We start from the raw sequence: 26,519 nt of genomic DNA on the forward strand, positions 1-26,519 counted from the left end.
GTACGTGGAGTCTGTGATCATGGGTGCATAACTGGGCTCCATCGGTTGGCAGGGGTGGGATGGATGGGGAGGGAGTGGGGTGAGGTGTGAGGGGAGGGAGGTGTTGCATACGCTTGAACCTTAACATGCTGCCAGGGTGGGTCCCTGTGTTGGGGCACGGAGTGCCGCTGAGGGCGCAGCCGAGGTGATTCCTGCCCTCTGGTCTGGGGAACATGACAGTTGCTGATGTCTGACAGGAGTTTCTACCGTCTGTCCGCAGTTCTTTACCTTGGCTACTGTTAGCGGTTGGCTTTCTTTTCCTGTTTGTTCTTTGCATACTGCTTTAGTCCAGGCTTTTAACTCCTGCCCAAGCTTCGGCGTCTGGCCTGGACCCTGTGCAGGCCTCAGATCTACTTATGGAAGCATTTACTGGACAGTTCCCCTAGAATGTCCCATGGGAACTTCACAATCGACATGCCCAGAGCAGCGGATTTCTCTCCCCGATGAGCTAGGTCTCCGTGAATCAGGAGTTCCCACCAGGAAGGGCTGATGAGAAGGAGCTTGTTTAAGGCAGATACAGTAGCTGAAGCAGGGACGTCCAGAGGGCTTTGAACACTACAGATGCCACATCCCATCAACTAGAGTTTGGGCCTTTATTTGAAGTTGTGTTTTCTTTTCTTTCCTTTTTTTTTTTGACAGAGGGGGAGACAGAGAGTGGGGAGCAGAGGGAGAGAGAATCTTAAGGAGGCTCCATGGTGAGTGTGGAGCCCTACGCGAGGCTCAATCTCACGACCCTGAGATCATGACCTGAGCTGATATCAAGTGTTGGGTGCTTACCTCACTGAGCCACCCAGGAGCCCCTGACACTATGTTTTCAAGGGAACCATGCTGAAGGCCCTCATGAAGTCACCAGTGGTCTCTAGAAGACAGACTCACCAGAACATTTCTCCTCAGTGGCTGTCTGGGGTTCCCCGAGGCCCTCCTTTGTCACGTTGCTCCTGTGGCGTCTCTGGGGCTTCACAGGTGGGAGAACATGGTGGCTGTTTGGAGGAATAGTGCTGTGGGCAGGGGAGCCACAAGCCCCTGGCCCGGCAGGTAAGGAAGTTTCTATGCAGGACTTGCTTGCTTCCCTGGCCTGTGCCAGAATCTGGAGGAATCTGGAATATGCTGGTTACTTCTAGAAGTGCCTGACCTAACATTGTTATACTCACTCCAAGTAAATTAAACCTTGGAAGAGAGAGTCGGGATACGTGCCAGGGAATGGTAGGATCTGTCCATTTTATCATTTTGTGATTCCTCTGTGTTGTTTTCGTAGATTTTTGGCTCGTTATTTTAAACACAATTGATTTCAGAGTTACTTCAAATATCTATCTTGTTCTCATGCTTCTTCTCTTTTTGCTATTTGTTGGCTTCAGTGAATCTCCTTTACTCTCTAAAGAAAATGGGTTTTGGGGATTATGAATCTGTTTTAAGTATGTGAGTATAATAAGTGGACTCTCTGAAAAAAGGGGAGGAAATTCATGCATATGGTCATATGCACAGCTCTTTAAAAACCTGGTTTGAGTGGTCGTTTCTCACATGTTGGCAAAATGGATTTTTTATGTTCCGGAGGAGGAGGCACGATGTTCCTCAGGCAGGGCCGAATTGTTGATCTGGACCCTGAGGAGACCCTGGTACTGGCCCAGGCAGCGCCCTCCGTGGGGACGCGGAGGGTTTGAGTCTGCTGGAACCGGAGTTGTTTCAGCTGCTGTTTTTGGGTTTCTGGTCGCACAGAGAACTGGCCAACAGCTTGTTGGGTCCTGCAGCCCCGGGAGCAGCTTTTCCCTTGCGCGGTATCCTCCTGCCCTCCCTCTGCTTGCGGGCCGAGGCTTGGAGATTGTAGGTGTGGAGAGGATGTGAGCTCCTCCTCTTGGCAGCACGCTCGCTGTCCACCCGCCGGCAGAGCCGTTGTTCCCCTGCCCTCTGCACTGTGGTTTGGCCGAAGGGGGCCCAGCCAAAGGGGGCCCAGCCGAAGGGCCCTCTGTGGAGAGCAGGGCCCCTCCCCTTCCACGGGCAGCACGCGGTGCCTACCCCTGCCCCCCATCCCTGCTTTACAAACATTTGGAAGACATCAGCTGTGTTCCCTGATGGCCTAGAACAGCTGCAGCTCCTGGGAGAGGAGCAGCACATCTGTTTTCTCAGAGAATAATTTTCAGTCTGCACGTATCTGTCCTTGCGTTTCTGGGGAAAATAGACACGGTACGTTGAGTCCGTGGTATCAAACTCCAGGGTGACCGTGGGCAAAAACAAAACTTTTTTTTTGGGCGGATTGAACACATCTGAAAGTAAATCTTGCTTTCGAATCACAAAGGAATACGTTTCATTTTGCAGTCAGTCACGGCGGAAAAGTTGTAGGCTCAGTGCCAAAGATAATATAAAAGATGTGCTTTGAAATATTTCTGAGGATGGGGACTGGATCCCTTTCTCTCTCCCGAACATACTGTCCTAGTGTAATTGAAGAAGGTCCCTGAAGACATTTGGCAGCTCCGTTTTATGTTTTTCTCTCCAGAAAGTTGAATGAATTAAAATTCCAATTAGGCTAAATATTTTACTTCACCAAAAAAGAAACTTAGCTCCGTTTTTTGGCTAATGTTCCCTATAAATTAAAGTAAGTATTAATTGTATTTCTCGTTCTGTTTGTCTCAACATACATGTTCTGCATATTTAAACTTCCGTCTGGAGTATCTGAACACAGCTGAGGTATTTAGATAAATTAGGCCATATCCTTTCTTCTCGAAAACTTATATTTCTGAGTAAATTCCTCAAAAATGGTACGATCCATGCTATCACAGAGCTTACTTAGATTATGCAAAGAGGGCTGCTTGGGATGTAATGAAAGGGAAGACTCGTTCCCAGAGAGGTAAGTCTACTCTTTTCCTCGTTCAGTGGTTCCTGTAGCACAGCGTGACTTTCAGGCATTTGAGTCAATAAAGACATCTGCTTCAGAGTAAGGAAAACGGACAGCTAGAGCCAGTCCTTGTATCGAATCCTGCCGGGGAGGAGCACGCTCGCCGGGTGTCAGCTGGAGCCTGGAGGCCGGCTGTCGTCTAGGGGTCTGTGATCGGGCCGGGTGGAGCTTCACACCGGGGCAGAGACTGAGCCGGCGTTGGGGCGTGGGCGGTGCTTCACGCCGGGCGGGACACGGGGCAGAAGGCACGGGTCTGTGCCCCGAGCTGCGGGTCTCGTGCCCGCTCAGGCCTGACCTCTGAGCCCCGGCGTTGCTCCGTGAGGGAGCCTGCAGTTTGTGCCTCTGATCCAAGTGCCGCCTGACTGTTCTCAGTAGCTCGTCAGTTACAAAGATAGTTTAAATCGAGAACGCGTGCATGTGTCTAGCTGCGCACGCTGGAATAGAACTGTGCAGAAAATACCAATTAGAGCAGCAGCCGGAAGCTTGGAAGGGAGAGAGCAGAGCCACGTGCTCAGCAGATCGAGCACTGGGGTTGTGTGGTGCGTGCAGTCCTGTGCTTTAGAGCCCACTCACCTGTAGGTTAAACTCCACGAACGGCAATAAAATATAAATATGATTGGCACCTATGCATTTAAAATACAGCGTTTGTTTTTTTTGTGAATCCACCAATTCCATAAATTGCCTTATAACACTAAAGGCACTTCTTTAAAAATTTGCAAGCCACACAGTTTTTAGTCTTTGTCAGCTTCACTCACCTTCTGACTTGGTCTTGTCTCTTTGAGTTGAGTCTTTCTCAAAGAATTCGTACCGTCTTCAGTAATGTTCATCATTTCTGTTGATTTTATGGTTTTTGAGATGAGTGTTTCTGACAGATGTTGTGTAATGACCACTACGGGTTTCACTGAGCAGAGGAATGAGCTTGTCACCACTAGAAATGCTTCCTTTGCAGAAGGAATCCATTCATAGCAAGATGAGGGCGTAGAGCTCGTTCACCTAGCAGCTCGTGGTTCTTGACTGTGGTGTTTGCTGTCTTACTAGGATGGATGCGAGGGAGGAAAGGTCCTTCTCTTTTACCTCCCGGGGTACTTTCCTCACGTTGCTCTTTATTCCCGCACTTACCGCACTTCTTTTCTCTGATTTAGAATATTTGAGCATGTATTTCCCTGATTACTTTGTGTCCTTGTGTGTCAGCAGAGTGGTTTTATTTAGCTTATTATTTGTAAGCATTTAGCACAGAAACTTCCCATGAACGGATTTGGTATTGAGTTATGTCAACTTCGTGTTGATGGTAGAGAGAGGACCATCTCAGAGCCACTCTGGGGAGACTTACCTACTAAAACACACCTGTGTGTGTGCGCGCTCTCCCCTCCTTCACTGCATGCCCTGACCCAACACCACATCACAGCCAAGTCAGCCCCTGGTGGTCAGAGGGGTGGGAGGTGGCCTGAGGTTCAGCAGCCTTGGTCTCCCCACTAGGAGGCATCGTCTGAGCACAGTGGAATTACTGCAGATACCGAGGAGAGCTCAGGACCCCGAGAGCTCTGTAGTTGGGGCGGGCAGGCGGGTGGGCAGGCGAGAGTTGGTAGGGGTAGGGCAGGTGGTTTAGCGTGTAAAATGAAAGTTTTCCATGTAAGGAGACTCACACCTAACATTCATTTATTTCCAACTGTACCTTTTTTTCTTTAGAAGTAGCTTTTGGGGCCGGTGCCACTCATCAGCTGACAGCTCCTCTCCCAGGCTGCACTGCGTCCCTGGCGCTCTCCCCTCCCTGCTGTGCTCCATCCTTCAGTGGGACCCACTGCTCTTCCCCGACCCGGCCTCTTGCAGGTGTTGGGATTATGTGGTGATGTCATGAAAAGTCGTGTCCCTCAGGATAATGCTAGAATGCATTCTGTTCTTCCAAGGTTTGAAATTACTCAAAGGCAAAACCGTTTGACCTTCTTGCTTGCTGTCTATCTTAAGTAGATGTTTGTAGAGGAAAGTAATTGATCCATTTCTTCCCCTCACTCCTTTTCTGCCTATAGTTCCTGTTCTTTCTTGAGTAAATCTTAATTCGTATATTAAAAATAAATTATGTTTCATTCCGGATTTTCAGATTTACTCTTCATGAAGTATTGTGATCTTTTCTATTTGCATTTAGAAAATTGTCTATAATTTTCTTTCTTTATTGCTATATTTACAAATTAATGTGTTGCCTGTTTTTTCTTGATTACAGTAACTGGAAGTTATTTGGCATTTAAAAAACGATATGTGGGGCTCCTGGGTGGTGCAGTCGTTAAGCGTCTGCCTTCGGCTCAGGGCGTGATCCCGGCATTCCAGGATCAAGTCCCACATCGGGCTCCTCTGCTGGGAGCCTACTTCTTCCTCTCCCACTCCCCTGCTGTGTTCCCTCTCTCGCTGTCTGGCTCTCTGTCAAATAAATAAATAAAATCTTTAAAAAAAAAAAACGATATGTTTCTCATTTTAGTATTTTCCGTTATGGATGTCTCTTTATTTTTTGCTTTGCTTTTCTTAGGTTTCCTTTTTCGTTCCTTCCTGGCTTGTGGGTTAAACATTTAACATTTCTTTTAGTTTTATTTTTTTGGCTTGGTGATGAAAATAAATTAATGCTGTGAGTTTTCCTCTGAGTAAATCTTTGGCTGTATTATATAGCTTTTTGTTCACAGGCAGACGTCAGAGGTCCTGCGGGGTTGGTTCCAGACCACTGCAGTGAAGCTAATATTGCATAATAAACCTAGTCAGAATGAATTTTTTGGTTTTCAAGTGCATATAAAAGTTATGCTTTAAAAACAGTTACATTTATACTGTAGTCTACTAAGTGTGCACCAATAGCACTGTGTCTAAAAAAGTAGTGTACAGACTTTAAGAAATACTTTATTGCTGATAAACGGCAGCCGTCCTCTGGGCTCTCAGCAAGCTGTAACGCTTTTGCTGGTGGAGGGTCTGGCCTCCACGTGGATGGCTGCCGACTGCTCAGGGTCGTGGTCGCTGCAGGTCGTGGTGGCTGTGGCAGTTTCTTGAGACAGCACTGAAGTTTGCTGCATTGATTGACTCCTCCTTTCATGAGCACTTTCTCTGTAGCATGCCGTGCTGTTTGATACTAGTTTGCCCAGTTGGAGTCCGTCCTCTCACACCCTGCTGCCGCCTTACCAGCTAAGTGCATGTCGCATCCTCAGTTCTTTGCTGTCATTTCAACAGTCTTCACAGCATCTTCACCGGGAGTAGATCCCGTCTCAGGAAACCAGTTCTTTGCTCATCCATGAAAAGCAGCTCCTCATAAATCATGAGATCGCCGCGATTCAGTCCCATCTTCAGGCTTCACTCCCTCTGGTTCTCTTGTTCTTTCCACAACATCTGCAGTGACTTCCTCCCCTGAAGCCTTGAACCCCTCAACGTCATTCATGAGGGTTGGGATCAACTTTTTCCAAACTGCTGTTCGTGTTGATAATTTTGACCTTTTCCCGTGAATCATGAAAGTTCTTAGTGGCATCTAGAACGGTGAATCCTTTCCAGAAGGTTTTCGGTTGACTTTGCCCAGATCCATCAGAGGAGTCACAACCTGTGGCAGCCAGAGCCTTAGGAAATGCATTAAATCATAAGACTTGGAAGTCAGAATGACTCTTTGATCCATGGGCTGCAGAGTGGGTGTTGTTGACACGGCATGAAGACACTGAATCTCATTGCACGTCTCCACCAGAGCGCTCGGGTGACTGGGTGCATCATCAGTGAGCAGTCCTATTTTAACAGGAATCCTTTGTTGTGAGTAGTATGTCTCAACAGTGGGCTTAAAATAGTAGGTAAACCATGTTGTAAACAGGTGTGCTATGTCATTGAGGCTTGGTTTCATGTAGAGAGGACAGCTGAGTAGATTTGGCACATTCTTGGGGCCCTAGGATTTTCGGAACAGTCACTGAGCACGGGCTTCACTCAAGTCACCAGCTGCATCGGCCCCTAACAAGAGACCCAGCCTGGCCTCTGAAGCTATGAAGCCAGCACTGACTTCTCCTCTCCAGCGACAAGGGCCCAGTGTGGCTTCTCCTTCCAGTGGAAAGCAGTTTCAGCCAAGCTTTCTGGAAAGCTGTTGTTCGGTGCAGCCGCCGTCATTCATGATCTCAGCAGAACTTTGGGGGGACTCGCCGCGGCTTCTGCATCAGCACTTGCTGCCTCACGCTGTGCTTTCATTTACGGAGACGGCTGCTTTCCCTAAGCCTCCTGAGCCTGCCTCTCTGCTAGCTTCAGGCTTTTCTTCTGCAGCTACCTGGCCTCTCTCAGCTTTTGTAGAATTGAAGAGGGTTAGGGCCTTGCTCTGGATGAGGTTTTGGTTTGTAGAGATGTTTCTTGTATGATCTTTTTTTTTTTTTTTTTTTTTAAAGATTTTATTTATTTATTTGACAGAGAGACAGCCAGCGAGAGAGGGAACACAGCAGGGGGAAAGGGAGAGGAAGAAGCAGACTTCTAGTGGAGGAGCCTGATGTGGGACTCGATCCCGAACGCCGAGATCACGTCCTGAGCCGAAGGCAGACGCTTAATGACAGCGCTACCCAGGCGCCCCTCTCGTGTGATCTTCTATCCAGACTGCTCAGACTTTCTCCATACCGCTAATCTGCACTAAGGCTGTTTTCCTTTCTTATCTTTTGTGTATTCACTGGAGTAACACATTTAATATCCTTCAAGAAGGTTCCTTTTGCATTCACAACTTGGCTAACTGGCACAAGAGACCTAGCTTTAAGCTTGTCTTGGCTTTTGACATGCCCTTTTCACTAAGCTTACTCATTTCTTGCTTTTGATTAAAAGTGAGAGACGTGCGACTCTTTCATTCACTTACACGAGGCTGTCGTAGGGTTATTCACTGGCCTAATGTCAGTATCGTTGTGTCTCAGAGAATAGGGAGGCCAGAGGAGACGGGGGAATGGCGAGTTGGTGGAGCTGCCGGAACAACCACATTCACTTGTTACGCACCCCCTCCTCCATGGGCGAAGCCCCAAAACAATGACATTAGTAACATCAGATGTCACTGGTCACAGATCCCCGTATACAGTACTAATGAGAAAGTTTGAAATGTGAGGATTACCAAAATGTGACGCACAGACATGGAGGAGCCAGTGCTGTTGGTAAAATGGCGGCAGTAGACTCGCTCAACACAGAGTTGCCGCAGACCTTCAGTTGGTAAGATCACAGTATCTGTGAAGTACAAAAAATGAGGGATGCCTGTATGTAGTGTTTCCAACATCATTTTTGGCTGATTTGTAGTGAAGATTTTGATTTTTTTCCTTTGATGTAAGGATTTGGTCTGATAGTTGATTTATTTATTTATTTATTTATTTGTGCTGTTTCCGGCACAACCTTATTTTTAGTTGATTTCTGTCTACAGTGGCCTTTCTCTTACTTCATACTTGCTTCCAGAAGAATTTCCTTGCAATGGAGTGCTTTTGTCCTCCTCTTAGGGCCTGGAAGAGGGAAGCCCGGATTCTTCTCCTCTCTTCTTTTGCTTCTTTTTTTTTTTTTTTAAAGATTTATTTATTTGAGAGAGTGCGTGCGTGCACACACATGCACATGCACAGGGGGCAGGGCAGAGGGAGAGAGAATCCTCAAGCCGACTCCCCACTGAGTGCGGAGCCCAACACAGGGCTCCATCCCAGGACCGAACGGAGCCAAAGTCAGGAGTTGGATGCTGACTGAGCCACCCAGGCACCTCCCCCCCCCAACCCCCGAACACACACACACACACACACACACACACACACACACACACACAAAAACAAAAAACAAACCCATATTCTTAAGGCTGTGACCCGGCATTGTTTTAATAAAACCTCCTGTGTGGTTGATAGTTCTTGGGCTTGGCCTTTGTTACGGTCATGGATCTGGAGGCCTCTGAAGGCCGTGCAGATGGAGAGCAGAACTTGCTTCATTTGAGAATTCCTGCTGTAAAAGTCTCGTTCTTTGTTAGCTGTGTGGAACCCGCCCGGTCTCATTTGCCTCGTTGTAACCTTTCTCTGGATGTCCGTGAAGCCCCTGGGGCTTGTTAATGTGGGGCGTGCTGAGTGTGGGGCCCAGCTCGCGCACCGATCCCCGGCTCTTAGGAAGTGGTTCCAAACCATTCAGGGCAAGTTTGCCTGTCTGTGGGAATGTTGTTGATGCGTTCACATCAAATTAATTTCCTCAGGCAGAAGTGACCAAAGCAAAATCAAAAGCCAGATGTGGAAAGTGCTGTGTTTGTGGCTCATCGGATAGGAGGCCATTTTCCCTAGTATGTTAAAAGTGACCACCTCGGAAAAAGGCCGGTAAGCCAGTAGAGGGTGTAAACGGATCGAGGTTCACAGCGAGGAAAGGAATCCCTGCTCTTCAGTATATGAAGGGGTTCTGCCTACGATCAGGGAAGGAAACGCCCTGAGAGACAGTTTAGTTTTGCCACTGCAGGTCTGTCTTCCGTGGCCGAGGGCCACCGTCACGAAGTGCCGCCGTCTGGGTGCCTGAAACAGCACGCATTTGTTTCCTCACAGTCCTGGAGCTGGAGGTCCGAGGGCGAGGCGTCGGCGGGGCTGGTCCCCTGTGAGGCCCCTCTCCTGGCCGGTAGACGCCCGACTTCTCCGTCTTCACACTGTGTGTGCCTGTGTCCTCGTCTCCTAGAGGGACGCCAGCCACATTGGATCAGGGTCCTCCCCCCCCCAATGACTTGATTATTAACTTAACTGCCTCTTTAAAGACCCGGTCTCTGAGTGGAGTTGACCCTTTGAACTGCACAGGTCCACTTACAGGTGCAAAGTTTTTACAGTTCTGTCCATGTTTTTTTTTCCTGAATAACCTTTTCTCCAGATGTTGTAAGAACGCCGTGTATAATACACGTAACACACAAAATGTGCTGTTTATGTTACTGATCGGTAAGGCTTCCGGTCAGCAGCAGGCGATTAGTAGTTACGTTTTTGAGGAGTCGCAAGTTATATGTGGATCTGTGACTGTGGGGATTGGGGGGGGTATCAGCATCTCTAATCCCTATGGTGGTCAAGGTCGGCTGTACAGAAGAATTTTGAGGTACTGGGGGTTAGGACTTTAGCATATGAACTTGGGCAGGGGAAGAAATTCAGTTTATGACAATGACAAAAAAAAAAGTTTTGTTACACTGTGTTGGCGAAGGAAAGGGGAAATTAGCACTCAGACGGTACTGGAGGTAAGATGCATTCTTTGAAGAGTCATTTGTCATTATTTGTTAAAATTCAAGTGGATTCCTTTGACCTAGAAGTTCAGTTTCCAGGAACTCTCCAAAATGAGAACGTAAGGTTCTTCCTTGACACCTGGCTCATAATAGCAAAAGACTGGGAACAACTCAGTGTTGTCAATATGGCATGGGTTAGTTATGGTTTAAAATAAAAAAAAAAAAGGAGGCATTTCTTTGTGGACAAATACAGAATGTTCTAAGTAGAAGCAAGGTAGCAGTGCATAGAATGTTACCATCTGCATGAAAGGGAAGAAAGAGCTTATGGGTATTTGTGTAGAATATTTTCTCTGAGGTTGCACCAGGTGTGTTAGTAATTTGGGGGTGGAGACTGGATAGCCCAGGGCCAGGGTGAGAGGGAAAGTTCTCAGTGTATACATTTTGGTACCTTTTGAATTGTGAATTATGAATTTATTAAGTAAGGGACCATTTTCTTTCACTTACGAATTTTATCACAAGGTCGCTTATAATTCACCTCTTTTGAGGGGATATTTTAAAAAGGAAATTATTCAGGGGCGCCTGGGAAGCGCAGTTGTTAAGCATTTGCCTTCGGCTCAGGGCGTGATCCCAGCGTTCTGGGATCGAGCCCCACATCAGGCTTCTCCGCTGGGATCCTGCTTCTTCCTCTCCCACTCCCCCTGCTGTGTTCCCTCTCTCGCTGGCTGTGTCTCTCTCTCTCTGTCAAATAAATCAAATCTTTTTTTAAAAAAATAGGAAATTATTCTGATTAAAATCATTCTCGTTTTAAGAACTTCTGATTTATTTTCCTCAGGGTGCCCCACGTCTGGGCAGTGACAGTGCTTGGTCACTTGGTCACCGAGGACAGGTCAAGTGTGTCCCTTGAGCCAGACCATCTTTGTCAGACATTCTTGCCTCAGGGCTTGTAGGGCAATAATTAATTTTTTTTAATTCTAGTGTGGAATGTGTATGAATCATTGTTCCAGACTTTATGTGGCTCAGGCGCTCCCATGCAGGGAAATACTATTTAGCCTTGTTAATTGGGCTCTTTTGTTTTTCTAGGTTATTTTAAAGCATTTATGGGTGATGATGTTGATAAAGCTAATAGCACTTGGTGTGTGTTTGGTACCTTGAACTTTGCAAAACACTTCCACGTTCATGATCTCATTATATTGTCAGTTGAACTAGGAGGTTTAGAAACAGGTTACTACCATCTTTGTGTGGGTGAGGAATTCGAAGCTTAGCTGTCCTGCGGTGAGTAAGTGACAGCGCTCTAGCTGGAGGGTCCGGGGTGTGCAGTGGCTCTGCTGAGGACGAGAGCGTGAGCGCTCGGCACTGGTGGTCCAGCGACCCTTGAAGCTTACCCATGGTTGGTCATGTAGTGCAGGGGTTTTCGGTGGGGGCTGTTCTGGTCCCCAGAAGACGCCGGTGATGTCTGGAGCCATTGTTGGTGATCAGGACTGGGGTGTGTTAACTGACATCTAGTGGGGAGAGGGGCCAGGGGTGCTGCTCAACAGCCCCCAGTGCACAGGGCAGCCCCCCCCGCCGGAGGCTCCCCGGCCTCACATGTCAGCAGTGCCTAGAAGGATGAGGAAGCCTGACACAGCGGAGACCGTGCTCTGCCTACCACCCCCAGAGCCCGTCCTACGCGCTCCTCAGATCCTCCGTTTACTCCCTCGTGAACAGTTGTTTTAGGATCGGTGGGGGTAGAACTTACTTGGAATCCTGACTCACAGCCAGTTTAAGAGACCTTTTCTGTCTCATGTTGCACGTCCGTCCTGCCCGGGAGGTGGGATGGCATCCACGGGTGTGCCCCTGATGGGGCCCAGGTTATGTGTCTGCAACGGACGCTTCTCCAGGTCCCAGGAGCTGTCCCTTCGCGCTCTCCCTGGTTTTCGTAATAGCCACAGCAGCTCTGTCCTCATCCACATTGGGAGGTAGGCTGTTTATTCTTAGCACCCTTGCCTTTTGGTGGGGAAGAGAAACCGGCAGCTGGGGGTTATAGTTCGGGAATTCTAGCCAGGAGAAGGAGGAGCAAAGCAGAACCCAGAGGTTTTAGGACTCATTGGTACCGTGGGGGGAGAGCCAGCCTATAGAAAGGGAGAGAATGATTGAGTACAGAGGATTGGGGCTGCGGAGGAGAATGCGTGTCCAAGGGAAGGTGGCACATGGAGTGATGGTGTCAGTGGTGGGACTGGGGGTCACTGGTGGGAGGGGGTGGGGTGAACAGAGAACACCGTTGGCAGATTGTTCTTGGAGAGGATGAGACAGACCTCTTTCTCTGAGGCAAGAGGAAGAGTGGGGACAGATGTTTGGTCCTGGTGGACCGAGCAGGGAGGGGGATGCCCGGGATGCTTGTCCTCAGGGGAGCTGCCCTGTGGGCCGTCACTGGCACGGGGAAGGGTGGCCAGGACATCTTGTGGCAGGGGGAGCAGCTGTGCGGGAGCAGGGGGCTTAGGAGCTCGGTATGTCCCGGGGGCACAGGTGGGGATGGTGGGGATGAGAGCAGGGACGGGTGGGCACCTGCGAGTGAGCTGTTATTTAGTACAACTTAGTGCGAGCCGTCAGTTATTTTAAAACCGGTGTGTATTTTGTTTCATTTTGTTTTTAAAGAGAAAGGAGATTCACGCTTGTTCCATGAATGACCTGTGGACACCTTTGTCCACCTGTCCCAGCTTGTCATCCCCCCTCTACCTCCTTCCCCTGGGGCTCCCTGTCAATAGATGGCCATGTTCATCTGAGTGAGGCCAAGTCTGGCAGTGACCCTGACCTCCCTGTGTACCCCTAGGCCCATCACTTCTGCCTCCCCAGCCTCTCCGGTGACACCATAGCCACGCCCCCTCTCCCTCTCCTCCCTGGGCCTCTGCAGGAGCCTGTAACTACCCTCTGGCTCCTCCCCTACCCGCATCCAGGGCTTACCCCAAAGTGGGCGTCTGCTCTGCTGCCCTTCAGTGACTTGTAGGGGGGGAGTCTGAAACGTTTAGCACAGGCTACAGAATCGGCCGCACTTGGGGTCACTGCACCGGGGCGCCCTCCCCTCCATCAGATCCTTGGTGTCCCCCTCTTCCCTGCCTTACCGCTTCACTTCTGTTGGCTGACCTGCACTTGTCTCCTCTGTCCCCTCCCTCTGCTTCCCCCACAACCCCAGTGCCATATCCTCATTTGGGCTCATCTTAAAAGAGACTTGGTTCTAACTCTGAGAGCCAGCGGGTCCCTGCTGTACCCTCTCCTGGCACCTACGCGTGACAGAGTTCGTGGAACAGTTGTCGGAGGTCTGTCTTGGGGTCCAGAAGGTGAGCCCCTGCAGAAAAGGCAGGCGCTCACCCTGCTTATTGCTGCCTCCTGGTGCTGGCCCCTGGGCGAGCTGCTCTGTGGCCCCTCGGCCCGGAGTGAGTGGGGACTGCGCGCAGAGAGCGTGGGGCAGGGGGGTCACTGACCTCACTTCCCAGGCCGCCTCTCCATGGCTGGAGCGAGCGGCACACCCAGTGAGCTGGAAAAGCCAGGTCAGCCGACAGGGTGTAACCAGTAGAACCTTTTCCCGATTAGTGGTGCCAGTGGAACTGGGCAAGGGGGTGGGGGGAAGCACATTATAGTGCCCTAGCCACGGTATTTGAAAGGCATGACCTAACGCTGTTTTTCTGTGTCCTCGGATCTGGTGGGACGGCCTTCAGACCCCAGCAGGTCTGCTACCAGGAAGGAGCTGGATAAAAGTGGAGGCAGGCACATAGACCAATGGAACAGAATAGAGACTCCAGGAATGGACCCTCGGCTCTGTGGGCAGCTCATCTTTGACAAAGCAGGAAAAACATCCAGTGGAAAAGCAGTCTCTTCAATAAATGGTGCTGGGAAAATTGGACAGCTACATGCAAAAGAATGAAACTTGACCACTCGCTCACACCATACACAAAGATAAACTCCAAATGGTTGAAAGACCTCGATGTGAGACAGGAATCCATCAAAATCCTAGAGGAGAATATACGACATCGGCCACAGCAACCTTTTTCATGACACATCTCCAAAGGCAAGAGAAACAAAAGATAAAATGAACTTGTGGGACTTCATCAAGATAAAAAGCTTCTACACAGCCAAGGAACAGTCAGAAAAACTAAGAGGCAGCCCACGGAATGGGAGAAGATATTTGCAAATGACACTACAGATAAAAGATTAGTATCCAGGATCTACAAAGAACTTCTCAAACCCAATACATGGGAAACAAATAATCAAATCAAAAAATGGGCAGAAGATATGAACAGACACTTTTCCAATGAAGACATACAAATGGTTAACAGACACATGAAAAAATGTTCAAAATCATTAGCCATCAGGGAAATTCAAATCAAAACCACATTGAGGTACCACCTTACACCAGTTAAAATGGCAAAAATTGACAAAGCAAGAAACAACAAATGTTGGAGAGGTTGTGGAGAAAGGGGAACCCTCTTACACTGTTGGTGGGAATGCAAGTTGGTATAGCCACTTTGGAAAACAGTGTGGTGGTTCCTCAAAAAGTTAAAAATAGAGGTACCCTATGACCCAGCAATTGCACTCCTGGGTATTTACCCCAAAGATACAGATGTAGTGAAGAGAAGGGCCATATGCACCCCAATGTTCATAGCAGCATTGTCCCCAATAGCTAAATTGTGGAAGGAGCCGAGATGCCCTTCAACAGATGACTGGATTAAGAAGTTGTGGTCCATATATACAATGGAATATTACTCAGCCATCAGAAAGAACGATTGCCCAACATTTGCAGCAACATGGATGGGACTGGAGGAGATTATGCTAAGTGAAATAAGTCAAGCAGAGAAAGACAGTTATCATATGGTTTCACTCATTTATGGAACATAAGAACTAGGAAGATAGGAGAAGGAAGGGAAGAATGAAGGGGGGTGAACAGAAGGGGGAATGAACCATGAGAGACTGTGGACTCTGGGAAGCAAACTGAGGGCTTCAGAGGGGATGGGGGTGGGGGATTGGGATAGGCAGGTGATGGGTAGTAAGGGGGGGGCACGTATTGCATGGAGCACTGGGTGTTACACGCAAACAATGAAGCACGGAACACTACATGGGGTGGGGGGGAAGCGGAGGCTGGGCTGGTTTTTCACTCCCTCTTCCCCAAAGAGGTGAAGCCTTTGTAAGGAAAGGGTGGGGTTTTATCCTTTCAGCTGGGGAGCCCTTAGTTCAATGCTTAAATGCCCCGGAGGTATTAGGACAACATGGGAAAATGGCTCACTTTATCACCTGGTGTGGCTCCCTGAAAGGAGAAAAGTAGCTTGTTGAAAGGGTCATTTTTTTGTCTCCTTGGTAGGTAGTTACCTGCTGGGCTAACCTGGCAAGGGTTTAGGAGAGGAGTACGGTGCTTTGGACCGCAGGCTGGCGGAGGACGTGTGGCCACTTGTGTCCTATTGTTGTGGGAAGCAGTGCGGTGACCCCCGAATCGCCGTCTGCCCAGGCCTCTCTCGGAGTCCTGGTCACCGCTGGCTGCAGATGGGAGTGACGTGAAGGCGATGACCCACCGAGTCCGCCTTCATGCCCATGAAGTCGGAGGGATGGGAGCTGGGTCAGACGGCACCATGAATAAGGGAACGGGAATAGACATCTAAGTCCAAATTTTTTATGGAAAAAGAATTTAGATTTCCCGTGATATCCAAAATGGTATTGGTCGTTCCCTGGAATAAAGACAAGATGCTTCTGGAATGCCTAGAAGGAGCCACACAGACATTTCTCCAGGAGCCGGGGCTCTGGAGGTCTACCTGGCATTGGGCTCATTTGCTAAATGGAAGAAAGGTCAGAGAATAGTCTTTCTGGTGGGAAGTTCTCTTCAAGTCAGAACCAGGGGGTGATTATGCCTGTTAGAGCAGGTGTCCATGGCCAGGTGGTTATTGAGGGGGTGAAACGTTTATATGTAGAAGGTGGGCCCCAAACACATCATCTCAGGCTTCTGTGCCCTGTCCAGTCTCTGCTGAAATTGTCTTTGTTGTACTAGACGTCAAGGGCATTTAGAGCTTGAGAAAGTGTTCTATTTCTATCTGCGGTAAAACTTGAACTGTTCAGAATATCATAGATACAACTCCAGATGTCAGAAGTTATTTGAAATTTTACAAGGAATTTTTTTTACAAATGTGCGTGTATCATTGCCTCTCTGAAGCGAATACATGGTCAACACGGTTTTTACCCTTCCCGGACTACAGCACACCGTATTAACACGTACTGAGCCCGACCTTGCCAGGCACTGTCCCCCGGCACTTAGTTTGCTGTTGGTGGAAACAGACAAGTGAATCTAAAATGAAAATCAGACCAATAGTTGCTAAAGTAAAAGTTTGCACAGGGTGTGTGGGAGGGAAGCAGGTGACGGTTTTCCCGACTTCTGCTAGGGCAAGAAGGCCAGAGAAACAGTTCCAGAAGAGCAGGCAGTCAAAGTTGGAGGCCAGAGTGTGGAGGGGCCTCCCTAGGGGATACGCTAGAGCGGGAGGGCTCGCTTCCACCCTGAAGGGGCCAGAGAACTCTTTCGGTGCATGTTACAGCTACCAAAAGGATTGAGTTAGTAGCAAAGCCCACTTCTGTAAGCAGGCCCGTGCACCTGCGGACCAGACGGGGGCTCCCTCTCTGAGCACAGTGCAGAGGTTTGCTTGCTCGCTTCTTGGTTTTCAGGGGAGTATCGCTTTGGGATTTGTATTTAAAAAAAGAACACTGGAAGTCATGGGCCTGAGTGGCTTCAGGAGAGACGAAAAGACACAGAGTGGACACTGGTGAGGACACAAACTTAAGACTTGGGCTGGGGCCTGCTTTTCTGGAAAGCTCCCTGAAAACTATGGTAGCTTTTGGGCTGTTGGAAATTCGCTGCCTTTCTACGAAACAAGGGGGTGGGGGAAAGGCTGCACTGCTGTCCCCCCCCTTGGGAGTGTGACCTTCCCTCAGCTGGGAGGGAGTGCCGACCGGTCCCCACGGCTATGTGCCCTGGGCGCCTCCTGGCTGACACCTAGGGGGAGGGGAGGAACACGTGTGACTGCTGCTGGCCCTGTGATGGGCTTTGGGGACTGGTTCCCAAACCCAGCTGTAGCTGAGGATCAGCGACTGAGGTTGTTTGAAAGGGGAAGCCCCCTGAGATTCGGGTTCAGCAGGTCCGGAACATGCTGTCTGCAGGCGTCTGACGCAGGCCGGCCCAAACCGCGGAAGCCCGGCAATGTCGTGAGGCCTTTTCCTGCTCGGGACTCACTTGCACACACTTTCCTTGCTGTTATGTGTTTGTGAAAATGTCCAGTTTCAAAATAACAGCGGAAAAAAAAAAACAACCCGAGATTATTTAAATTTTTTTCTGGTTTTGTTTTTTAAAAATAATTTTCCTCTTTTTGTTTCTGTAGGACACTAAATTGTGGATAATAATGGAATACCTCGGTGGAGGCTCCGCACTAGATCTGGTAAGTATCCCCCCGTCCCCCGCGCCTAAATACGCATCAGAGTTCTTCTCAGTAAATCTTGGTTGTAAAGGTAATTCTGTTTTTATCCACTTCTGTTTCCCTCTTCAGTTGTGTGAAAAGGGACCAAACTATTCCCTGTAATACCGGTTTCTAATAATATTATTGAAAATTACAGTTTTCCTTTTTTTTTTTTTTTTGAAGACTTATTTGAGAGAGAAAGTGTGCATGAGTGGGGAGAGGGGCACAGGGAGAGCATCTCCAGCGGACTCCCTGCTGAGCATGGAGCCGGATGTGGGGCTGGACCTCATGACCCTGAGATCACACCTGAGCCAAAACCAAGAGTTGGAAGCTCGACCCACTGAGCCACCCAGGAGGGTTGTACTTTTGAAACCAGTTTTGCTGTGTCCTGGGAAGCCAGTGAATTCGTTCATAGAAGCCAGGAAGGATTCTGCCTGTCGTTATCCTCCTTAAGAACACTTTGTTAGCTTCTCTCCCAAAACTGGTTTTAACTTTTGTGGAGCTGAGATCCCATTATAGTTTCATATTTCAGCTAGTAGCTTAGTTTCTGAAATAGGCGTGTAACATTTTCATTTATAACTAATTAGAAGCAGGACTTTTAAAACTTACTTGATTTCAGGAGTAAAGCAGGCAGGCAGCGTGTGATGATTGCAGAACGGGGTCACACATCGGAGCCATGGTCGGGCCAGGCGGGCGGGTGCCCTTCTGTTTCTCAGATGCACGCGCAGAGGCCGTGGCAGCACCGGCCCCAGCCCCGCGGTCGCGTCTCCTAGCTGGCCTGCACCTGCCGCGCCAGCCCACGTGCGAGCTAGTGGAAGCCAGCGAGGGGCTGACCTCAGAGCCGCAGTCGCTGCTCTTGGTAAAACACGGCCGCATGTCGGCTTCTGGCCAGATGCTTACAAATAACCAGTGAATCATAAGCATTGCTTAAGTTGTTCTAGAAACTCCGTATGTGCAGAACAAATTTTAAAAAGCCCACACGGTTGTTTAGCACCTGACATCTTGTCCCCACGGTGGTTATGCAGTGAAATCGGTGCACTCAGCTCCTGTCCTGGGGTGAGCGGTGGTTTCTAGGACAGGCCTCGCCGTCACTTTCATGTTAGAAGGTAGGGCCTGCCTGGTGGACAGTTGTCAGGATGATGGGCCTGCAGTTTTCGCTGCTCTCAAAGCGGTGGCTGGAAGAAGTCCGTGTGTTTTAGTGGTTGTATCTTACACAGATTTTATCCACTAAGGGGAGAAGGGCCCTTTGGTTAAAAGGAGATTTCTTTCTCACAGTGGGAGCAGCAGTTAGTAGTTTTTGAGGAGGGGAAGGTAAACCTCTAAAACTTTATCTCTAAAAATATTACATACCTTATTTTATTTTATTATTATTATTTTTAAAGATTTTATTTATTTATTTGACAGAGACAGCCAGAGAGAGAGGGAACACAAGTAGGGGGAGTAGGAGAGGAAGAAGCAGGCTTCCAGAGGAGGAGCCTGATGTGGGGCTCGACCCCATAACGCCGGGATCATGCCCTGAGCCGAAGGCAGACGCTCAACGACTGAGCCACCCAGGCGCCCCTACATACCCCATTTTAAAGCAGTTAGTCAAAGTAGTCTTCAAGAGGAAATTTCAAGAAAAAATGTAATACGATATCAACAATTATATTAAAATGAGAAGAGCAACAGAGCCGCCGGAAAAATTCCGTGACTTGCTTTGCATCTTTTCCATGAATATACACATGACACAAAGAGCTTTTCATTTTTGACCGTTTTGGGAAATGCTACAGGAATGTAGAAAATCATCTCATGTTGGGTAATTAGAGTTACGGGATCTTGAGTACATCTCCTTTGTGGCACGCGTGCAGTTGTGCGGGCACTCTGTCCTCCAACACTGAGCCCTCAGAGAGGCAGCTCATCTCAGTGCTCTGCTTTATTCATTCTTAATGCCACAGTAATTTATTTAGTGGTAACTGTCTTTGGAGCTTTGAAGTCTGTGAAATCTTAGACATTACAAGTGGAAGGAGGTGTAGAACTCTCCACTTAAAAAAAAAATCTCACGTGGTTACGGTCCCAGCAAACTGCCATCCACCTTGCACATTAATGGCTCTGCTGACAAGAACCAGGCATCCTTTTTTGGACATCCCTAATCATCTCATTCTAATTGAGGAGCAAACGGAGGCGCTCAGAGGTCCTAGCTAAAGAAGAGCTGGACTTTGGACCTCGTTGTGCCCAGCCGCAAAGCCTGTGGCCTTCCGTGGCCCCACACGGTCCTTCCCGTCCCTCTCACTTCGTTGGATCTTTCTCGTATCCCCTTGCTGTTGGCCTGACATCAACCTGCAAAGACGAGGACACAATAATAGACAAGAATTATTTTTTGAATGTTGAAAACCATTAGGATTATTTTGCGAGGGTCTATTATTTGTTTATAAAAGGTTTTAAGAATGAGAATATTGTTGCATATAAAAATTGGATAGCATGTAGCTGAATATATGGGTTTGGGGCATTTTTCTGAAAAAGTAACCTTGCTTTTATTCACTGTCTCTCTGGTAAGAGGCATAGTGCTAAAATGTGTATGTGTGATTTTGGAGGAGCCCCACACGTCACGGCCCGTGGAGGGAAGGGTGAGCAGGTATGCCTTGGTCAAGGAGAGGGCCATGCCATCCCCCAGAGCATGTAGGTCTCGCTGGCTCTTTCTGCATCTTTGACTCTCTAGCCTCATCTTTTCTCTTCATGCACTCAGTAACTGACGTAGTCAGCTTGGCCGTTGCAAATTACCGTGGCCTGGGGGCTTAAACGACAGTGTATTTCTCACAGTTCTGGAGGCTGGGAAGTCCAAGGTCAAAGTGTGGGCAGATGTGGTGTCTTGTGAGGCCTGCTTCCTGGCTTGTAGGTGGCGTCTCGTATCCTTGCATGAGGGAGAGCAGAGAGCCCCAAAGCGAGCTCCCTGGCCTCTCCTGTCCAAGGGCACGAATCCTCTTCCTGAGGACTCCACACACATGATCTAATCACCATCCAGAGGCGCCACCTCCTAAAACCTTCACATCCGGTGGTAGGTTTTCAACATTGGGATTTTTAGGGGTGTGGGTGGGCCCAACAGTTCGGTTCCCTAACACAATGAAAAGTGTCTAAGTCTTCAGTCTGGTCAGAGGTAGACAGCTGTCTCCCCGTTCTTGGCCGTAAGCATGTTGAAGTGTGGCGTGCAGATTCTGTTTTTCGCTTTTTCACTTTGCATTGTGGTTATCAGGTCTTTTTACTTAGGCTCTTAGACAGTAGTTGAATTCCTCGCCATGAATCTTAATGACAGTGTAGCCTGGGACGGGAAGATGGCCGCCCTCCTTCAGCCGACAGTGGTAGTTAATTTGGGGGGGCTTGCTTTTGCTGGAATTGAGGTTCCACATGGAGGCTGGCTCCAGGTCGGGATGTGGGACCAAGATAGAATTGCCTGGATATTCCCTGGTGGGAAGTGGGGTGTTTTGGATGTAGGTAGGGAGCTGTCTGTGTGTGAGAGTGCTTCCTCAGGCCCCTGAACACCACCCCCCCCCCAGCCCTCTGAGGTACCAGCGGTGTCACCTGTCGGAGCTCGAGAGAACTGCAAACCTGACCCCCTCTTGCTGTTTGATACATTTGGAGGTGGCCCGAGAAAGGAAAGCGACTTCACCCCAGGGTGAAGATGGGTGGCTTCAAGACCGGGTCGAGAATCCTAGTCTGCAGCATGGCATATAAGTAAATCTTGGGCCCCACAGATAAGACAAATCAAAGGCTTCGTAACTTCCACTTTGGAATTCACACAGAGCTGCTTTGTGTGAATCACTGAGGGGCTGTCCCACGCCTGAACTTCCCAGTCCTGTTGTCTGGGCGCAGGCCTCTCTCTTTCTGGCAGAAGATGAACTAATGCTGTTGCAGGGTGTGTCCCTTGGAGCTTTCTCTTCCTCTTTCCTGGTGGTGTATCCTTTTTGACTTTAAAAAAATGCAGTTGATACCTTTAATCTGCTCTGTGAGTAGCAAAAGATGGGATCTGGCGTGAAGAATAGTATTAGACACAATACAGTGTCATTTTTCCTTTAAAGTTTATTTGTTTTTGTTTAGTGATCTTTACACCCAGCATGGGTCTTGAACCCATGACCCCAAGATCAAGAGTTGCATGCTCTTCCAACTGAGCCAGCCAGGCGCCCCCAATATAGCTGAGTTATTAAGAGCCATGAATGTCAGAGTAAAATAGACATGTATTTTATTTTGAATGCACACATGTGAGCATGCTCAATCTGTTGATTTTTTTTTAATTTGAAAGATAATGAATAAATTGAAATAAAATGTTCCTAGGATCCATAGAAGCCTTATTAGAAGGCACTGTGAGGAAATGCTGGGTTCTGGTTTGAAAACCACGTGTGTAAATAATGTCTCAAGTTCTTTCTGCTTCCAGGGTGCCCTGACTTAATAGGTATTGTGCAGTTGAAGACTTGATAACTTAAAATGTGATAGATTTCAGGTGAATTCATTTTTCATTCAGAAAATGTTTGTTGTGTGCCTGCTACGTGTCAGGCGCTGTTCCAGCCACTGGAAGTTTCTGCAGCGAACAAGGCAGAAGGAAATCCCACTGGCACGGAGCCGTATTCTGCTGAGAGAAGAGAGTCCATTAAATTGTATGTCGGAAAGTGCTACAAGGAGAGGAAAGCCAGCTGGAGTGGGTTGGGAGGATCGCAGCGAGGATTAGCAGCAGACAGCCAGTCGGAAGGATTTGTAGTGACTCGCTCAGTCTGTTGGGATGGCCTTAGAGTCTAGTTAAGAAGGAGCCGTGCGCCATGAAGTGGTCACTCCATCAGGCAGCGATGTTCGCCAGACTTAAAAATGAGCATGCAACATGATTTAAAACAGTGAGATGGCCTATTCATTCACGGTAGGCCAAGCTGCTATTGTAGTGGCCCCAGATGGTGTCTCAGGAGAGAGAGGTAGTTGACCCCGGAACAACCCGGGTTTCAACTGCATGCATCCGCTAATGTGCAGATTTTTTTCCTACACAGGTATTATAAATGTATTTTGTCTTCTTTATGCATTTCCTAATACCATTTTTTGTAAGAATGCAGTATAGAATGCATGCAGCATAACAGAATGTATGTTAAGAGACCATTTATGTTATCTGTAAGGCTTCTAGTCTGCAGTAGGCTATTCGTAGTTAAGTTTTGGGGGAGTCAGAAGCTGTATGCAGATTTTCAACTACACAGGGGGCTGGCGCCCCTTACCCCTACGTTGTTCAAGGGTCAACTCTATTTCTGTCCCACATGGCGGGGGTTACTGGGCTCTAGTCCACATGGTCATCAGGGCCCTGCTCTGGAGGGTGGCTCTGCCATCTGTAACGCATGGTTTCCCGTGGTCTTCAGTCACTATCCTCTCTGGCTGCCAGTGTCTTCAAGGCCAAGACTGGGAAGGGGCCGTCACTTCTGTGCATATTCCATGAGTGAGAACTAGTCACATGGCCAAGCCTGCTGGTGCAGACGCTGGCCCGTGTGGCCTCTAGTTGGGTGGCCGTGTGCCTGACTAATAGTCTCTATTACAGAGGAGGGAGGGGCGAACAGACTTGGGGGAGAGAGAATTCAAAGTCACCTAGAGGTGAGATGCAATCTAAATTTTTTTTCCTGGGAGTCTTTCTTTTATAAAAATTATCTGAAAAATCCACGGTCCTCTTAATGGTAGAGACGACCATGTTTATACTGCTTAGAAATGTTAGTGGTGGGAGGTGTTAATATATCACTCTGAGAACTTAGCCGGTCTTCCCCACCTGTGAAGAAGTCTGGTGTCGAGAACTCAGTACCTTTTATAAGGACTTTGACACCATGGAGGCTCTCCTTGTAAATAGAATCTCTCTCTCCCCTTCCTCCACTGTCCCTCCCATGACGTATAAATCACTGGTGGGTGGTGTTTAGGTGAAGTTTTAAAGGGCATAACCATACATATATTAGTCGGAGAGCCGGCTCTTAATGATCCAGGGGAAGGTTTTTTAAATTAGTTTTCCCTGCTCTTCTTATTTCCCCTTGGTGGTGACACCAGGCGGCTTTGCTGTTTCTTTCCGGAGACTTGATAACAGAAGGGAGGAGGCGGTTAAATCCAAGTCTAGTCAGGCGTTCCTGATGAGCTGCTTGGGTAAAAGCCTGCCGGAGGAGGAAACGAAACCCGTGCTCTGGGATAGAATTTGGATTCTCCTTCTGCGTTCTGGTGTTGTGAATAAGAGTGCGTGCGCGCGTGCGCACGCGCGCACACACACACGCACACACACGCACGCACACACACACACATGCGCGCGCGCAGCCCTGCCCTCCCTCCTCTGCTCTCCCAGGTTATGAGAAAGTGCCTTTCCCCCTTTCTGAGTATTAAAATGTCTCCGTGCCACGAACACTGAAATACAGGTGTGGAGAAGACAGACAAGGCAGGGTCTTCAGATTGTGTTCTTTGAACAGTAGTTTTGATGTATGTTTCTTGAAAATAAGACTCTTGGTCAGATAATTCGGAGAAAAATTAGGTTCTGTGGAATATAGTGTGCAACATGCTGCCTTCATCTGAGGTGATCTTTGGACAGTATCTTTTTTTAAAGATATTTTGTTTATTCACTTGAGAGAGTGCGCGCGCGCGCGAGAGCAGGGGGCAGGGGCAGAGGCAGAGGGAGAAGCAGCCTCAGCGGGGAGCAGGGAGTCCGATGCGGGACTCAACCCCAGGACCCTGGGATCATGACCTGAGCCGAGGGCAGGCGCTTCACGGACGGAGGCACCCGGGCGCCGCGGGACACTGTCTGAATTCGGAACTGGGGTCCTGCGTGGTAGGTGTGACCTCCTCCGAGCCCGTATTGTGCGGGAGAGCCCGGCACGTTGTCTTGCCCCGGATTCTGCACAGGAGACTGCCAGGGGACGGCCTGGTCACAGCGTGCTGCGGCCCGACGCCGGGCCCGGGGAGGCCTGCGGGTTAGGAGAAGCGGCGGGCTTTGAGAGGGAGCCCCTGCCCGCCTCCCCTCCTGCACTGGTGGACTGTGGCTGTTACAGGCGACCAAGCTGGGCCTGCGAGCAGCAGATGAACCAGGAGGGGGCGCCAGGCAGGAGGCCGGCTGTAACGACCAGGGCAGCGTCGCTTGCCCCTGCCTCGGGCCCCGTGAAACAGCTCTGCTGTCGCCATCACCCCGCCGAAGGCCCTGAGGCGCCCAAGTCGGCCTGTCTGTCTAGGACAGCGTCCGTGTGTCAGTCGGAATGCTACTATGGAAAGAGTGTCGTAGTTTTCATTCCCTTTAGTTTAAAGTAGCGCCCCCCCCCCCCCCCCCCCCCCCCGTTTTGAGCGAGGCCTTAAAGTTCCTTCACTTTCTTGTTTCTCTTCTGTTCTTTGAGTTGGCTGACACAGTTACCTGGGTGTCAGGTGGACAGCATAGTGATTTGACAGGTCTGGGTGTCATGCTGTGTTTCCCGCAGGTGGACCCCACCTATCGCCGTGCACCACTGTTACGACACCCCTGACCGTATTCTGTGTGGTGCTTCTAGTCTCGCGACGTACTCACTCCCTAACTGCAGACCTGTGCCTCCCACTCCCCTTCACCCACTTTGCCCAGCGCGTCCCTCCGCCGGCCACCACCAGTGTGTTCTCTGTGTTCGCAGGTCTCATTCTGTCAAGCTCCTCTGTCTTCGAGAAGGTTACTCAGGGAGGGCCTCCGGGTGGCGCAGTCTCGGGAGGGTCCCACTCCTGGTTTCAGCTCAGGTCGTGGTCTCAGGGTCGTGGATGGAGCCCCGCGTCCGGCTCCGTGCGGAGGCCGCTTCCGATTCTCTCTCCCTCTGCCCCTCCCTCTCGTGCTCTCTCTCTCTCTCTCTCTCTCTCTCTCTCAAATAAGTAAATCTTTAAAAAAAATGTTACTTGGAATGTCATAGGGTTGTGGCTTCCTCTGACGGAAGTGTGAGAATTTGGGTGATGATGGCATTCACTATGAGATCTAAAAACGTAACACTGAGGATTATCGTATGGATGAAAAATTAATGTAAATTATGAGAATTCTGCCCCTCTCTCTGCTGGCTCCATTATTATTAGTCCTTTAGGGAGTGTTAGGTGGTTTTGCTGATTTGTGTAATTATTAGTTGTCGTTGAATTCCCTGCCCTGCAGTGATGGTGGACTATTAACTGGGCTGAGCGGAGCTCTAGAACCTTATTTTTCCCTTTTAAAGGGGGGATATATGCACTTGATATTTCTTCCTTATATCTTTATACAATTATGATTAATTCTTTTGAGTTTCTCACAATAAAGGTTTTCAGAGGCTATTCTGTCTTATTTAGGGTAACATAATGACTAATATTTTCCTCATGTCACAAAAAATATCCACCATCACGAGGGATTGGGCCCCTGTCAGCTCTCTTCCTCCAGGTCTTAAAAATTTGGATTTGAGAAGTCCTGGGGCAGGGGTGACTCAGAAGGCAGCGGGCCCCCGGGCCTGACTTTCTGACCCCGGGTGTGGTGGTGACTGTGGTACGTGTGCCCTCCTGGCAAGTCCCGCGAGCTCTCCGACTCTGGTGTCTGGGCTGGAATCCCTCCCCGCTCAGCTCGTAGGCACAGCGGGCTGCCCACGGACCTGCTCACCGGCTCTGCTTTGATCCTGAGCCCACTTTGCTCTATTCGGTGAAGTCTTTTTCTCTGCTGCTTTCTTTACTTTTTTTGTGTGTGGGGGGGTCTTTTCAATTTGTTTTAATTGTTTAGGCAAAATGCCTCTTTTGGAATAAAGAAGTTTTTAGATTTTAATTTTGTCCATGTAACATGTGCTGCTGTTGTGTTGTCTCAGACTAATTCTAAGATGATCATTTAAGGGGCACCCAAGTGGCTCAGTCGGTTATGCGTCTGCCTTCGGCTCAGGTCGTGATCTCAGAGTCCTGGGATCGGGTCCTGCATCAGGCTCCCTGCTCAGCGGAGAGCCTGCTTCTCCCTCTCCATCTTCCTCTCCCCCTGCTCATGCTCTCTCTTTCTCTCAAATAAATAAATAAATAAATAATCTTT

General features: G+C 49.0%; 1 protein-coding gene across 2 annotated transcripts in view; it reads left to right on the forward strand.

The window, feature by feature from the left end:
* STK24 (serine/threonine kinase 24) overlaps positions 1–26,519 on the forward strand; it is a 113,707-nt gene that overhangs the window by 64,969 nt on the left and 22,219 nt on the right. For both annotated transcript variants that reach the window (XM_026493508.4, XM_026493507.4), the window contains exon 3: positions 17,459–17,515. In XM_026493508.4, the coding sequence (XP_026349293.1) occupies positions 17,459–17,515 (57 nt within the window). The remainder of the gene's footprint in view (positions 1–17,458; positions 17,516–26,519) is intronic.

The sequence above is a fragment of the Ursus arctos genome, unplaced genomic scaffold, assembly GCF_023065955.2.
Source record: "Ursus arctos isolate Adak ecotype North America unplaced genomic scaffold, UrsArc2.0 scaffold_10, whole genome shotgun sequence".
Lineage (NCBI taxonomy): Eukaryota > Metazoa > Chordata > Mammalia > Carnivora > Ursidae > Ursus > Ursus arctos.